Here is a 16,290-nt window from a genome sequence, read left to right on the forward strand (position 1 = left end):
ACCCATTCCTATGGGGATTTAGAGACATTTTAGGTTTTATTTAGAGCTAATGTTATTAGAGCAAGTATGAAGAAAAATGTCAAACCATACTGCAGTGATACATGGCCTTCAGCAGCAATACCAGCTTAGGGTATTCCTGCCCCTATGCCATTGCATGCCACCTCTTCAGTTGTACTGGGGGAACTGCACTCTTAGAGATAGGACCCTAGAGCTTAAAAACACTCCAACCACCCACACAACATTTTTACAAGCTGTTTTTAAGCTACGCAGTCTTCCCCAAACTATTTCACAGCACCTCTAATACAACTGAGAGGATGCTGCACTGCGGCACAAACAAAGGCAGCGTCTGGTCGAACCACAACCTCATAACAAACGCCTTCAGAAGAGGATGTGGTCTGGAGAGCATTCCTTTCAGTCCAGAGAAAGTCCAACCCAGTAAGACAGTCACATGAGTACAGAGATTAACTCTGGAAGGAGATCCCCTGCAAGGAAGGAGATCCCCTGCAAGGAAGGACATCCCCTGCAAGGAAGGACATCCCCTGCAAGGAAGGACATCCCCTGCAAGGAAGGAGATCTGTTTACTCCTATCCACTATTATTGACAAGAGACTGACATATCTGAGCTGGCTCTTGGGTCATACATGTCCCCCATCACAGAAAAGCCGTGTATTATATACTGCAAAACATGAAGGCTCAATTTAATAATAAAATGTATCAAGATAAACGATAGTTTCACTTAAGGGACATGCCAGATACATAATACCGGAGCTAAAGGTAATACTGAGAGAAGAGAGACAGGGATGACCCTCATCGCAGAATTACAGAATTTCACTGTTTATGACAGCATAGAAGTTACCTACGTTCACAGACTTGCAGGTGAATCCATATCACTACAAAGGTATGGATTCTAATTTATTGCATAATATTAAAAAATTACAGGGCTGAGAGGAAACATGCAAAAACCAAAGTGTGCAACTCCTCAACTGACCATGAAAATTAAGCTCAAAATCTTCTTAACTGTCATTCTAGAAATCAGTAGTAAGCAGACGAGGCCAAATTCAATTCTGACGCATTTCAATACGTGACTATTTAGACAGTCTGGTGAAAATTCAAGAGTGAAATTGTAAATCAAATGAGGGAATAGTTAAATTGGGCCTCAGTGTCTTCTCTTTGAAGTTTCACGTATTTCTAACGTAGTACTTCAATTACACAGCTAGCAACATGGCTTTCTAGTAATAAAAAAAAATTTCCAATCAAATTTCAAGATTAATGTGCCTGAGGCTTGCAATACTGAAAATCTGCATTTCTCATGGGGTATACTATAGAAATGAAAGGTCCACTGGAGTTTTGCTTTTTAAGTAGCTATTGCTGAAAATTAGATGTTCTAAAGGACATGGCATATCTTACGATAACCAGGAATAAAATAAAGGAAGTATCTTGAATTATCCTCACATAGGTTCTTCAAATAAAACCACCCATCTAAAAAGAAACAGTTTACAACCCTTTACAGCATTAGCCTAAACTGCCATCACAGCCATTATGCTTGCACTGGTGCTTCAGATGGAATGCGGCTTTCTCACATCACTGGAAGCAGGATGATGTAGCATAACCGTATGGGTATTATGGGCGTCAAGACAAAATGAAATGCAAAACACCGCAACTTGAAGCAGACAAGCTACCCAATGTCAAATTAAATTGAATCAATATCGAGGCTTTGATGCACGCTGCATCAACAAATTAATTCCTGACCAACTCAATATTAATGTTAAAAGCATGTGTGGGGCAGTGGTGGAGAAACAGAAGACAGATAAGATTTTTGTTTAAAAAAATATTATTAAAATAAGAAAATTCAACCCAGCTTAGACAGTAACTTTACTTAGGGTTCTTCTACACAGTCGAATAACCTGATGTTATGAGTCTCGCAATACACTGGCCTAATCCACACAACCGAAAGATCGGTTTGGGTTAGGCATGTGGATCTACATATGGCAGGTCAAATTATGCATCTGTCATAAAAAAAATCTGAAATAACTCTCCTGTTGTCAATTTATAATTTGATCCACCACTGGAGTATTTCCAGGTTTGTTACATATACATTGGTGCAAAAACTCTTCAGTAACTTTCAGGTAAGAAAACTCTTACTCCTGCGATATCTGCACGGACTAAGCCTTCAGGTATGATTTTTGTAACAGACTCGTACCACAATTGCCAAACTTTCTGCCAGACAGTTTTTTTTTTTTTCCAAATGTTAAATTTTTGCTGCTGTCACGTGATGCACTGAGTACTTACAACACTGGCCAACCTGTTTATGTGAAATTAAACGTCAATACAACGACCTTGATGTAGGACGCTAAATAGTAAGTGCTCCACCAAACACAGCCAGGCCTGGCTCGAAGAGTCCTGATCATTCAGCTCCGACTAACATCATTGCACAATCAACGGATTTATTGCCTACCTGCGCAAAGTGGGAGAGGCCACATCGGGGTACTTGGCTCCTTGCTGGTGAGTACTTTGAGCTCCGCTAGAAGCAGTCTGTGATGCAGGGTTCACTTTAACAGAATTACATGAGGCCACGCTTTCGTTGTCAGACGAAATCCCTTTCTCTTTATCAGTCTGATTGACTAATCCTGGCAGAGAGTTTCCAAGGATTACCTTGGCAGGCTCTCTCATTTTAGGGACAGGCAACCCGGCTGACTTGCTGCTTATGTTGGAGTCTATGCTACTTGTGCTAGATCTATTCCCAGCTCCATTTCTGCTACTGGATTTACTGGGCCGGGGTAAACTACGATATTGAAGATTAGTTCGGGCGCTAAGTGCTAAGTAGCCATCATCCTGGTTCTGTGAGCCATCAACACTAGTCTTCCGACCAGTGGTCCTACCCATGAGTCCAGATGACTTTGGGATTTTTCCCAGGGTAGCCGATCTACTGGTGATAGTTGCCCCACTGGCAGTGATTATAGTCATGCCTATGGCTGACCCGCTCTGTTTCTTAAATCCAAATGTATTAGCATTAGCAGCAGTTGTTCTAGAGTTACTTGTGGGAAGCTTTTTGGATTCATCACCACTGCTGCGTCCTGCATCTGATGGGGAACGTTTAACATGTCCAGCTTTAGGAGAAAGTCTACCCTTTTCTGATACCTTGGCGTCATCAGTTTTCCCTACAAAAATAGAAAAAGAATTCTAATATTTAATGACTTGAAAACATCAAGCAAATGATGAAACTCAAAGCAGCATGAAAAGCAAAAGCGTGTTAGCCACCAAAGTGTGGTTAAAAATTATGATCTAGTCTGCACTGAACTTACATGCCACTCTAGTGAGTTATACATGCAGACTTGCCAGAGAAAGTGTGTGGTGTGTTTGCCCTCGAGAATATGAAAAGCAGAACAGTCTTATGTAATAGTGACAGATCAGAAAAAATATGTTTCCCCCTGTAGCTGCCACAGATTGATCCTTTTTTATCATTAGACAGAAGTAGTGTTAGGCCATTAGTATAATTTTCCTAAAAGGCATTGTTCAAGAAGCGTCTAACTTCAACTTTTTCATGTGCAATTGCGTACACGATCAAATAAGAGGAGAGGTATTAACTTATATTACTTGATTATGCAAATTCAATCAATTTTCATTCACACATCTGCAAGTGCTAAAATCACTAACACATTTATAGGAAAATCCAGAACTAAATCGTGTTTAGTATAAATTAACATGCTAGTTTAGTATGGGGGGAAAAAAAAATCTCCTCAACCACACATACTGTATGTTCTTAAAGTTAACCGTGACTTCAAAAGCTGAAATTATATTATTTATTCTTCATATGGCAATACTGTGCCCAATAAATAGCTTGGCTTAAGACTAGAGTTGTCACGAAAACAACTTTCACGGTGTACTAATCCAAAATATGCATTTTCAAATAAACAGAAATAGAAATGTGGACATACGAGATGCTGCATAGGTTAAAACAATACCTAAAAATAAAGACAGGATTACCTGAAGTTCAGGTTCTGCCTCTGGAAAGTATTTAAACTGTTTTCACACCGAACACATTTTTTGGCTTGTTTATATCTTACACCTTTTCTCACCTGTTCCAGGTGTCTTTAATGTGCCTGAGGTGGTTGAAGGTTTAGTCCTTGGTGTGGTAATGCCAACCTGAGCCGACATGCCCCGTCGCCAGGAGCCCGTCTGCGAAATAACAGTGTTCTTCCTACCAGAGGTGCTTTTATCTGATTCATCCGACACATCAGAGGGATTCCGCCTCCATTTAGATCCTGGCTCCATTTTTATGCCGCTATCGGATCCTCCATCTGATTTCTTGACTTCATCACCGGACCACAAGGAATTCCGCTCAACCTGGGAATGCTTTTCTGCATCAGTCTAGAACAGATAAGGAATTGTAATACAACCTTCAGAGCAAGCCTTTCTTTCAAGAAGCTTCATAAATGAGGACCATCAAACTGATTAATGAACTCAGCAGTCATCTCTAAGTACCAACAAACATAACACACCTTTGATAAAGAAATGTCACAGCAAGAAATGAACCCTAGCAATGACATATTTTTTTAATACGCTAGGGAAAAAGATACAAAAACATACCAGTCATGCCCCTCAGAATGAAGAAAGAAAAAAAAACCACGGGGAAAAAAAGCACTTGATTTATGAAGGACATATTCAGCTCCATGACATTTATAATCCTCCATCTCGAATTTCTGATGAACCCTTTTACGGCAATGCCAAAAAAACGTTTCAAACCTGTGCAGCCAGCTTTCCTTTGTTCCTGCTGCCTTCCTATCTCTTGTCTGGCAATCTGATCTCCAGAGCATGAGGAGGCAGCTTTTGGAACAGATCTGAAGATGTGGAATGCTGTTCATTCTAATCTAACATATCAGAAGGACACCCAAGAACTGAAGACAAATGAATCCCCAACAACTTTCTAACAATACTCAAGTCTAACTTAAATATACAAATGACATCAGTTTTTAATTTATACTCAATTCTTACAAACTGTTTTTCCTTATTCTTTGCACGGACTGATTGTGCTGCCAGTCATTTATGGAAAGTTTTGCAAAGATCAACGTCAAATACAGAATTTGCTTATTAGCAAGCCTTTCCCAAATTCTCAGAAACACTTAAATTAAACATATTACCCTACATATATAATATGTTCCCCATACATTAGCATTTTCTATTGCTAATGATTACTCTTGCAGAATTCTACTCCTCCTGTCACATGCTGCTGATTAATTTGGGCAAATTTTGTAACACCACAACCAACTATTTTGTGATCAGGCACAAATGACAAACGTCCACATTTGACCCCGATCCGGATAAAAAATTCGTAGTTGAAGTGTTCTGCAACCATCACAGTACCATGAAAGATTCTGCCAATTCAACACTTGATCGTGAAGCTCCCAAGTACGAGTTGGCAAATTTTGGTAAGATGTCGAGTGCCATCTCTTCCCTGCAGCCTCAGCAGAAGATGAATGTGCTCAGCACTGTGCAGTAGTCGAATGGTAATATCACTTAAAAGGAAATTATTTTAAATACTCCAATGCATTATAAAGCCCACAACCTTTTACTCCCTTTGGATAACCAGAGAAGCACAGCACAGGAAAGGAAAGGACGCACGATCATTTACCATGCTTTCAGCAAAGCACTATCTTTTATTTTTAAGTTCCTAAAGTATGTTTCAAGTTTACGACTTTTCTTTTCTTACCAGATCACACCATTAATATTAAAGAATCTAAGGGGGTTGTGGTTTAATTTCCTCTGCTTTTTACTGTAATTACTTTTTTCTTAAAAGCCTGAAAAACTAGTCTAAGCGATCAGTATGTGAAAGCTGACACCACACGTCATAATGGTCTTTCTTCAGTCACGTGAAGTAGTTAGGGCCTGGGTTATTTGTCTGTATATTGAGCCATTAGGCTAACAAGCAGTTGCTGAATTATGGATTTAGATATTATTTTCTTGTTCTATTTTCCTCATGCTATGCAAATATCATTTCCCTGCCTCTCCATTCAAAGACAGCAACTCAGCAAAGGCTTGAATGAAACACTGCTTTCTAACTTCCTTCTTTTGTATGGCTGCAAGGGTTGGGGACGGTTACCTTTCTATTTATGACTGTTGGCAGCTGTGCAATAAATTCACAGTGTGACTGTTTCTATGTTCCGTGTTTCTCTAAAATCATCATTTCATGCAAACGCCTCCTACGTTTACAGATCTTAGAAGAGAGCACAGGCAAGAAGCAACAAATAATCGACCAACAAAACCACCTCAACATCATCCCTCATGTGTTCTCATTAGTATCTTGCTTCAAGTACCTTGTCTGGAATGCTTATTTACATCGTTAGCATTCGAGAGCAAGAAATACACCTACTTGCTGGTAAAGGGCTTATTCTAGTTTTGGTTGACTATGAAATGTTCCTGTACCTTCTATCTCCCCGCTTTACATCTGTAAGAATAGTACAGTCTCAACACAGAGAACAGCATTACAAGAAGTCCTCTATCTTTGCTCTCTTCCATTTCATTCCACTACTACACCCACGGCCCAACTTCTTCCGTAGCCTTTGAAATGCTGCACATCTACCCTTGAAGCCCTCTGGCCAGAGATGTTTCTGTTTGATGGTAAACACTGAGAACAGCACAGAAACATGACTAAGGAATCAAAACCAAAACACGGTGAAACCTGGCTTCGGGATTGCAGCTGAAACTCCACCCGCCTGAAAGACCTGCAGTGGGTGAAAGTGGAAATGTTGTTTGCTGGAGGTCACGGCAAGACATAGCGAGCACGAGCTGGGAGCAAAGCCTGCCATCCGACTGAGCTGGGAGCAGCGGTAACCACCGGGATTTCTCAACTTATTCCTGCAAGTTCTGTAAATCTAGTCATGAAGCTGTGAACAGACCAAACCCATCTTTGCTCCAATGAAACTGAGAAGTTGTCTTGATCCAACAGCTTAAAGGTGCTGCTGTTTTCTATGTAAAGGAATTATTTTCTTTCTGACTTCTGATCTTTTTAGCATTACATGAACAAGTTTATTACTTAATCTCTTCCACCTTATTTCAGTTAAATAAGTTATTTTCAAATGCCCACCAGGTCTTAATTGCTCCTTAAAATACGTGTATGACATGACTTTAAAGGCATACTATATGCAGTGCTGTGTTAAAGGGTAACTTATCTAAGTCTGTGCAATATAAGGGAAAATATTAGGGGCCCAAAAGTCGTATAGCTACATTAAGTGGTTTGGTACTTGGCATAAATCAGAGCAAGACACAAGAACATGGTAAGGCAAATCCCAGTTCTGATCACTAGCTTGTTCCGAACTAACTTGCGAACATCTTCATAGAGCTGTCACAAAAAGGGGCTACAACTATGATGTCTATGAAGATGGAGTTAATATCACATTTAAGTCCTGCTTCTCAAAGACGGAGAAACTACAGCTTCTGGAGTACGGGGTACTCAGCAGCTCTGAAAATCAATTTCTTAGCAGAGACTTTTTTCCTACTGCAAGCATGTCTTCTTCCTTTGCCGAGATGATTCGCCATAAGTTACTGATTTTATCAGCAGACACTGACATGTTAGGGCTCTCTCCCTTTGATGTTGCTGTATTATTTGTCTGGACTCCCAGTTGCACATGTATTAGCTTCAAGCTCCATCTTTAATTATCTGAATTCCAACTTCTGTACCATCTCAAAAACGTGGCAGAATCACAGCAGCTTAGAGGTTAAGTGCCTGCTATTTAGGAGAAGCAAAGCAGTGGATACCCTGCGAAGAAAAGTCCACATCCCTATGCAGATGTCTGCCGGTCCTCTGTGGCTCACCACAAAGGGAATGCAAACCTGGCCACAGGCCACCACACAGTACTCCAGGTAAGACAGAAAAGGCATATATGTACCATTCGCTGTTTCATGAGCCGTGAGGACTACTTTGGGCAGCAAAAAATTAACCCTGCAAGCTACACATGGTTCCATCACTCCAAGCTATTTTCATTCCCTTGATTGACAAGATTAGGATATTCTCTTCAAATGAAAACAAAGTATTTTATGGATAATAATTCGCAGATAACAGTAATACCCAGAATAAATATTGTCAGCCATGAAAACTGAGGCGAGAAGCAGGTCACAGACACACATCAAAAAACTGCAAACACAACTTGTATGTCTTAGCTCCCAGCTTCGTCTTCTAATGACTATGCTCTACTGTCTGTACAAGCTTCAGCTGCTCTTCTTCTGGAGTATGCCTGCACTCTCTTGGATGCTGTAAGAGTTGTGGAGGAGGAAGAGGAGTTCGTCAACACAGATTTTGATCTCTCAGAGGTGTTTCCAAGAATCTGATCCATCAGAAGATAGAAGTCAAATGAGTTTCTATTTTTTTCCTTAGGTTAATGTTTAGTCATGTCTCCCTTTTTCTCCCTTTTTCCCCAACAGTATTACAATGTTGAGACAGTAACAATTGTCACAAAAGTATTTCTAGTTGTCTGTGTTACTCTCTCTGTTACGTACTGAAAAACACACTTCATAGATCTTAACTCCTCTCAACTTGTATGGGACTTGTATTAGCAGTTTCGAGCACACATGCAATAGCTGATACACAACCAGAGGCTAACTGGAAATCTTTAATGTAGGCTCAAATATGCACTTCGTGGCAAGGGAACAAAGAGTAATATATGCTTGCACCACAGTCCTGTAGGCAGAGTAACACTTCACAGCAACCACACGTCTACATTAAAACTGATATTAAAACCAGATTTAGGGTCCAGTCATGAGAAGGGCTGGAGAAGAAGAAAGGAGGAAAGAAACAGAGAAGAAGGTCATACCTACATCCCTCTCCTCTACCTGCTGCAATGCCAAGTCACTGCTTTGACACCTGAGTCCCTAGAGCAGGCGGGGGTACAAAGACCAAAGCTGGACCAAGTTTTTCCAAACAAAATTCTATACAATTGAGGAAAAAACAGTTTATATTACTGCAAATCTCTGTACTATGCAGTCTAACTGATGAATGAAAAACTGTTTTGCCCTCTTTGGATGTGTGGTGTCTGAGCACAAAATGTACATGTATGCTGCTGATGGACGTAAAATTTATCCTCCTATGAAATGCTGCCAAAAATAGAAAGCCTGCAGTAACACGCAGCCCTGGAATTTTAAAATAATCTATTTCATTTGCCTAGCACACTTACATTTCCGATGGAAACGTAAATAATCTTTAAACTTTCACGTTGACTTAATTAAATTCTATTCTTTAAGAAAAAACATAATAACTTTTCTAGAGCTTAAAAAAAAAAAAAAAGAAAATCCCACCTACTGACACGTTTTCTGTACAGCAGTGCTGCTAGAAGGCAGAAGCCATTTGTCGCCGCACCACTGCAGCAGAGATGCCGCGGATTCCACGCACAGAGGAAATACTCGTAAATGCCACGTGGTAAGGCGGTTACTATTGCTCGACATTGCCCTTTCAGTGATACCGTGCATACTGAAGGCTGTCTGTGTTCCACGGTCATCCAACTTAAAACAATTAGACCCATTGCACAGAGAAAATAATAAATACCAATGTTACTTGTTTAAACCAGAAATCTTACCTGTGCATCTAAGTTTTTGCGGGAGGAGGCAGGCGTGTTGGCATAGGAGCTGATAGAAGAGCTAGTGTTAATGTCATCAGTACTGAGATTATCTATGGTGTCACTGATCCCACTGCTGACAGAGCTGCTGTCATCCCAGCTGGAGAAAAGCACAATAAAGGTAGAAAACAAGGGTCAAAAGACAAAACATCATTCCAAAGGAAAAGTATTATTTCTACAAGCCATATCCTACTTGCGGTTGCCAAATGAAGACGGTATGCTCATTTTCCTAACTTATCTTCATTGCACTTCAAGTCTAAATTCGTACAGCTCATTGACTATATGGTTGCCACAAAGCCTAATGCATACCATCATTAAGCCGGTAGTACCAATGATGCAACTCTTACGGACTCAACTGAAAGTTTGTGACCCTCGAAATTTATGTCTGCAGCCCCAGAGCAGGGGAAGGTGGTGGTAAGAAGGCATCTCCAGGTAGGCGTAGCCCTGGCTTCCTAAGCCGTAACGCAGAGATGGAACTTAAACGCAAGGAAAAAATTCATCCTGAAGCAATCTGTTGTACCTGGTTGTTCCATAGACCTGGGCAACAACCTGGATCTACCATCGACAGCATCACCAGTCTCAGCAATTTTTAGTAATTGAAAGCCTAGTTGTTCAGATGGCACATAACCCTCCCGAGCCGTACAACACATCCTTTGCAAGGAGACATATTAACAGCTTACGATTCAGGACTACCTTCTTCCAGCGTGTGATAGCTCCAACATTTTCTAGTAAATGAGAAATGCATAACTGGAAGTTTAGGACATGGAAAGCACCAACAAAAAATGTCCATGCCTGAAGCGATTTGAGTGTTAGAACAGACAAAATCCAAATGATCTAGAAGTCAAGCCGGATGCTCCACTCCTAAAATGCCCTTAAAAATAAGCTGCTTGAGGGAGATTTATAAACCGGCTTATAAATACTCCATCTCCAAGAACAATCAAGGTGGGATTGAAACACTGTCCTGTAACTAGCTCTGTGACGACATTTCAGTCCACTGATGGATAACTACTGTTGGAAATGCATAAATACATATTTCATAGATCATTTGCGAAATCTAGCGGTAAGAGCTCATCTCCTGGCAGTTTTCTAGCTATTTATCATCACAGCCTTGGATTTTGGGAGCTCCAGACTCTTCACTATTGCATTTCTGTTTGCTTTACAAACTTGTAAAGCAAAAAAGAGATTGCAGTGAGTTTTTTGACCATAGAGTGGAAGCCATTCACAAACTGATATACTGTATACTTAATATATGCATTTAAAATTGAACTGCGTGTTATGTAATTGAACTACATAAACAAAGGCAATCTATATCTGCTTTCTTGAATTTTATTCATAGCTTCACCACTGCCTTACTATATAGGCTTACTAGATAACCTTTAGCAACTTTGAAATGAAAAGCATTTCATTTTTCTCACTTAGCGTTACAAACCAGCTACGCGTATGGGTTTTAACAAGGCTTTAAAAATTTTTAATTGCTTTTTGCTTACTTGGGAATATTTTGTTCACCCAGAGCGATGTAAGGCCTTTCAGGGAATTGAGGACAGCTTAACCAGCAGCACAATCTGCTGAACCACAGGAACAGCAGTGGCCACAGGGACGCGCTCCTCTGCGTCCTGCAGAAAGGGTTATTGCCCGCAGCTGCTCTTTGCTACCGCTTTGTTCCCAGTTACGGTCCTCGTCAATCTGCCAGCACCGTCATTTGTGCCAGTTCTCCCCGAATCACTGCAGCCAAGGCCAGCTGGGAATCTCAGATCAAGAGTTTCAGCAAGCCGGATTGATTGTGCCTTCAGGAAATTTGGGAGTGCTCAGCCACGCTGCTCTGCTGGCAGAGGACAGGGATGGGGAGGGACAGGGATGGACAGGGACAGACACCGGGACCAACCGCTGACCCCTGCTGCAGGCTCCGATTCATGGAGCCTTGAGGTGACCCTTCATCTGGTGTCCTCCAACTTACAAAAACACACTCCTGCCAGTTCTGATTGACTTCCAGGAGTGTCCAGTCACAGGCAAGGCCCTGGCTTTGCAGAAAGATTCTCCAAACACTATTTGATAAATCCACAGACATTCCAGCTCTCCCGATCGGAAAGAAACGCTGTAGTCTACAGGGTTGGTGACGCTACAATTTAAAGGAAAGATATCATTTTTTTCCTCTAGATTTGCCTTCACCTGGATATTTTTAGAGAGGAATGCGCTGTAACACAAAATAGAAGTAGATGTTAAAATAAAACTCCATATGCAATGTGAGACCCACCGAGTCTGCGAAAGCCAGCCAGCCAGATTCAACACATTAGTTTTATTTGCTATTTTCCAAAATCTTCCTCAGCATAACTGAATGAATGATGTGCTGACCATACAAAGAAATCCAGGAATGTAAAGGGGGAAGAGGGGGGAAATCATATTTTTTCCCCCCAGTGCCTAGTATGGAAAAATTGAAAACTTGGAAAAGAATTGAAAGACTTCTTTGAAGCACCTTTTTTTCAGAGTAGGCAATTAAGTATTATAATGCAAAATATTGAAAGTTATATTACTTCTAAATTTCAGTTTTTGAAAACAGGCCCTATAACGGATATTTACTTCTATTTCAAAACCTATAACATAAAGCAATTACAATTCCTAGATTTTATAAGTCTATAAATAAGGTTACAAACCAGTTATTAAAATAACTGCATAAAAGAATAGGCTCCTCATTTTCCAAAGTTTTGTGTAGCAACTAACATCTTTTCTATTTCTGAACCTATAATAAAATCATCATCATCATCATCATGATAATATCAGCAATGCCAATGTTTTCCATGTTTAACAGTTTAATTTCCTTCTTATAGAGATATGGCAATGGCCCCAAAAAAACCCCAAACCAATAATGTTCTTCTGTATAACTCATAGTTCCATCCTGAATGTACAGAAACGTTACATTTCCAACCATTCACCACTCTGAAACTATCACAAGCCCCAGTTCGCCAGCCTCTAAAGAATGCATTTAATGTTAATCATAAGTAGTTTTACTGGCATCAACCAGTCCTGTTGACTTCAGCTGGGCAATCTAAGGCATTATGGAAATATTTGAATGCCCTTCTGAACTGGGACATGTGCCTGAGGACAAAGGTAGAAACATGCACCTGAATACATTGATGGTTGTGGCTTCTCCTTAAGTATATCCTGGGCTTTAAGTTTTTCATTTTCTGATGGAGACTATGAACGACTCAAACTCTCTATTTTCAAGTTTACTAATCTGTTACTAAATTAAAATAGATTAGCTATTCTGAGGTCCAAAGATAGATGTCTAGCATTTGGCTGCCAGAAGCTAGGCAACACAGCTCTGGTAGGCATGCTGATGGCACCAAGCGATGATACTGATGCACGCGGCTGTTCTGACAAGGTAAGATGCTGTGTCAGCTAAAATCAGACATCTCAGGTTCTGCTTTATTTTTAAAAAAAATCACTTCAGTAGGGGGCTGGGAGGGGCCAGCCTCTACCCAGAAGAACAATAGGATGTAAGAGAACAAGAAAACACAACACCTTAAGAAATTTAAAGTAACTTTGAAAACCTACATAAACAATTACTGATGCTGTCCTTTGGAGTAACACTAGAGACAGTTTTAATGCAAGTGAGATGCGTGCAGAATTCACTGAACTTTGTAAATTAGATGTCAACGCAAGCAACTTTATGAGCATACAACATATACTGCTAAGAAGTAATGCAATTAAAGCACATACACTCTTTAACCTGCTCTCAATGATCCATTACACTAAAAGCTCTTCCCCCCCAGAAGCCCATCACACCGTATTTGGTGTAATATGCAACAGTACAGGACACACCGCTCCACGTCTGTATCTGCACGCGGGTGAAGACTGCAGCTTCTCGAGAGGACACACAAATTGAGGTATCTCTATTTCACACTGTTCTTGAAACAACCCCAAGCCCTCCACATAAATTAGTTCACTTTTACCTTGATCCAGTGCCTTGATGGTTAAAGTCAAAAGCAAGGAAGCAGAATGGGGAATCTAACAGCCCTAATTACGGTGTTCTTGACTCCCAGAGCCAAGATAACATCTTTGTAATTTAGCTGATGCAATTAATAATTTCTGATGTCAGCAAAAGTCTACTCAACCGTAACCTGAAGCTGAAATGTTTGGGCTTTCCTTTCTCTATTTGATCAATCACCTGAAACTTTACTTTGATTACTGAAAATTACAAAAAACCCAAATCTTAAAAGTGTACTATATATGAAAATTATACAACCACCCACTTATAAACCATCACCACCGTCACTTAAAAACTCCCACAAAGCTGCCTCCTGCTCTCTACGAAACCAAGCACCCTAAGCACCCTCCTCTCCCTCCCCATCTCAGCCTGCTCGCCTTAACGTGACTAACAACGATGCTACTATAGATTGCCCCATACAGCACCAGGTCAGCTACTCAAAGCTGCTTTTTTAAACAAGTTTGCAAAGTGGTTAGGCTCAGACTTGTATTTTTCCACAGTCTATCAGCACTTTTCCATCTTGCACAATCATCATCCACGGAATTGGCTCTTCTCTGTCAACTTGGACTGCGCGGCACACGAAAGCATCGTGCAATCCTCAGGACAGCCCCCCCCACTGCAGAAATCTTCCCCCTTTGTAAGTCCAAAGCAAAGGAGTCATTAAAATCCTACTAAATAAAGCTATTGTTAAAGGCTGAAAATGCACCCTTCTCTACAGATGGGTGTGGATTTTAACTTTGCTGGATCTTCAGTCAAAACCAACATTACAATGAGCTGCTGAAAAATACATTTGTCCAAGACAGGGCCTTGGGGCTCTACAATATTTCAAGTGGAAACATGGTAATTATCCTCTTCAACTAAAAATTTAACTATTTATGAGTTGATAGGAGAACCAAAAAAAAAAAAAAAAACACCCCAAAAAAAAGGTCAAGGTGTAAAATGATTGAAACTTCACAGCATCTTCAAAGAATTAAACGGAAAAATAAAAAAGCCAGAAAAATGTAAATGTGCTATAAAGCAAGATACTAAATACTGCAGTTTCCACTGTTTTCTTCTGGGATTTCCTACAATACTGACATCACTATGTCGGAAATCCAAAAACCATACACAGACCCTTGCATGGTTTTCCTTTCAAATTGTTATGGAAGGTGACAAATAACTGTTTGCAAAAGAATGGGTGGAAATCTACTTCAAGAGAAGTGAATTTAATTATCGTATTTTACACAGTTAGTAATCACTCACGTCTTCAGTTACTCTCTTCTTATTACATCTCATTATAGGTATTTTAAAATAAACCACTTGGTTTCTAACCGAAGGTGGAGCCCACGGACAGCACTGTTACCTTGAAACACTTTGTAAAGCCAGAGCATGAAAAGTGAAAAGCAAACCAGGCAAAATGAATAGAGACCATTTCCAGCTGTCTTTTCTGGAGCAGAATCTAATCCTTTTAATGACATTTTTTGGTGCAGAGTTAAACTGCTGTAAGTGTGCTGTGAGCTGTTCAGACCGTTTTCATGTTTAGTGACTATTTGGTTTACCCCCAACAAGCTGAAATGCAGCTCTCTGTCAAGCTCTGTTTAGAATTCATCCAAGATAACGTTTCAGAATTTACATTAAAAATACCTATTTGTAAAAGAGAATTACTCACAGAAGAAAAGTATCAATTAGTGTGGAAAAAGGCTGGGTAAGGAAAGATTTGTAAAAGCTAGAAAACTGCACGTGCTCTTTTCATTTAATCTTTTTATATCAGTGCTAATAACCTTATAAAAATAACACCAGATTTTATTTTGTCCCTTAAAATCTGACCAGGAATTTGACCAAGCCATTATCAAACTTGAAGTGAACACAGCTGAGCACACACACATAGGAGCTGCTAAACCCAGCTAATCTCAGGGAGTTCACCATTTGAACCCCGCTAAAGCCTCATGAAAGCAATCTGACTTTCTACCGTAACTCATCATCTCCTGCTCTAAAGCAGAAATTCCGATGGCACCTTCTCCATCTGCACGCATTTTGCTCAGAGACCCTTCAGTGGTTTAGTGTCTAGAGTCACTAAATACAGCAGCCAGCACAACTGTATTCAGTTGCAAAATGCTTGACTGGTGGAACTGGTTTTTTTGGCCGTTGTTCACAACAATGGTTCCTCTGGCATTGCGCAGCCTGGGGGAAGGTGAGAAACCAGAGCAAGGCACTGCCTTTGACCCAAGCGCTGGGGGAACACGAACTCCCAGCTAGCTCTGAAAAATTCAGCATAAAATGCTCCAACGAGCTACCAACCCCTTTTTTCCTGGACTCATGACCTATAAACCGTATTTTTGGTGCTCCCCATTTTTTTCCTGGACTCATGACCTATAAACCGTATTTTTGGTGCTCCCCATTTACTGTTCTGTCTGAAGACTTACTATGTTTGTAAAGCTGTTCATAGACCAGCCCTACCCTGGGTGCACAGAGCACCCCCGCGGCCGTGGCACCCTCGCCTCCCTGCTTTGAAGGCCATGGGATTGATACTCATCCCTGATCATTTCTGTGCGACTCCAGTGACTCCAACTGATTTGCACCAGTGAAAGCTGGAAAGAAAAATCAGTGTCTTCATATCACAATAAGATCAGTGCTAAATCTTAGTTGTTATTATGTAAAAAAACCATGCTTTGTTTGTTATGCCTTTTGTTTCCAAGACAGTAAGAACTGCTGAGAAAAGTCTTCTAAT

General features: G+C 40.4%; 1 protein-coding gene across 3 annotated transcripts in view; it reads right to left on the minus strand.

Annotated features, from left to right (window-relative positions):
- The window catches only part of NAV2 (neuron navigator 2), a 233,309-nt gene that overhangs the window by 44,252 nt on the left and 172,767 nt on the right, over positions 1-16,290 (minus strand). For all 3 annotated transcript variants that reach the window (XM_075163316.1, XM_075163318.1, XM_075163317.1), the window contains 3 exons: positions 9,563-9,701; positions 4,076-4,367; positions 2,455-3,157 (listed from right to left, as the gene is read on the minus strand). In XM_075163316.1, the coding sequence (XP_075019417.1) occupies positions 2,455-3,157; positions 4,076-4,367; positions 9,563-9,701 (1,134 nt within the window). The remainder of the gene's footprint in view (positions 1-2,454; positions 3,158-4,075; positions 4,368-9,562; positions 9,702-16,290) is intronic.

The sequence above is a fragment of the Calonectris borealis genome, chromosome 14 (assembly GCF_964195595.1).
Source record: "Calonectris borealis chromosome 14, bCalBor7.hap1.2, whole genome shotgun sequence".
Taxonomy (NCBI): Eukaryota; Metazoa; Chordata; class Aves; order Procellariiformes; family Procellariidae; genus Calonectris; species Calonectris borealis.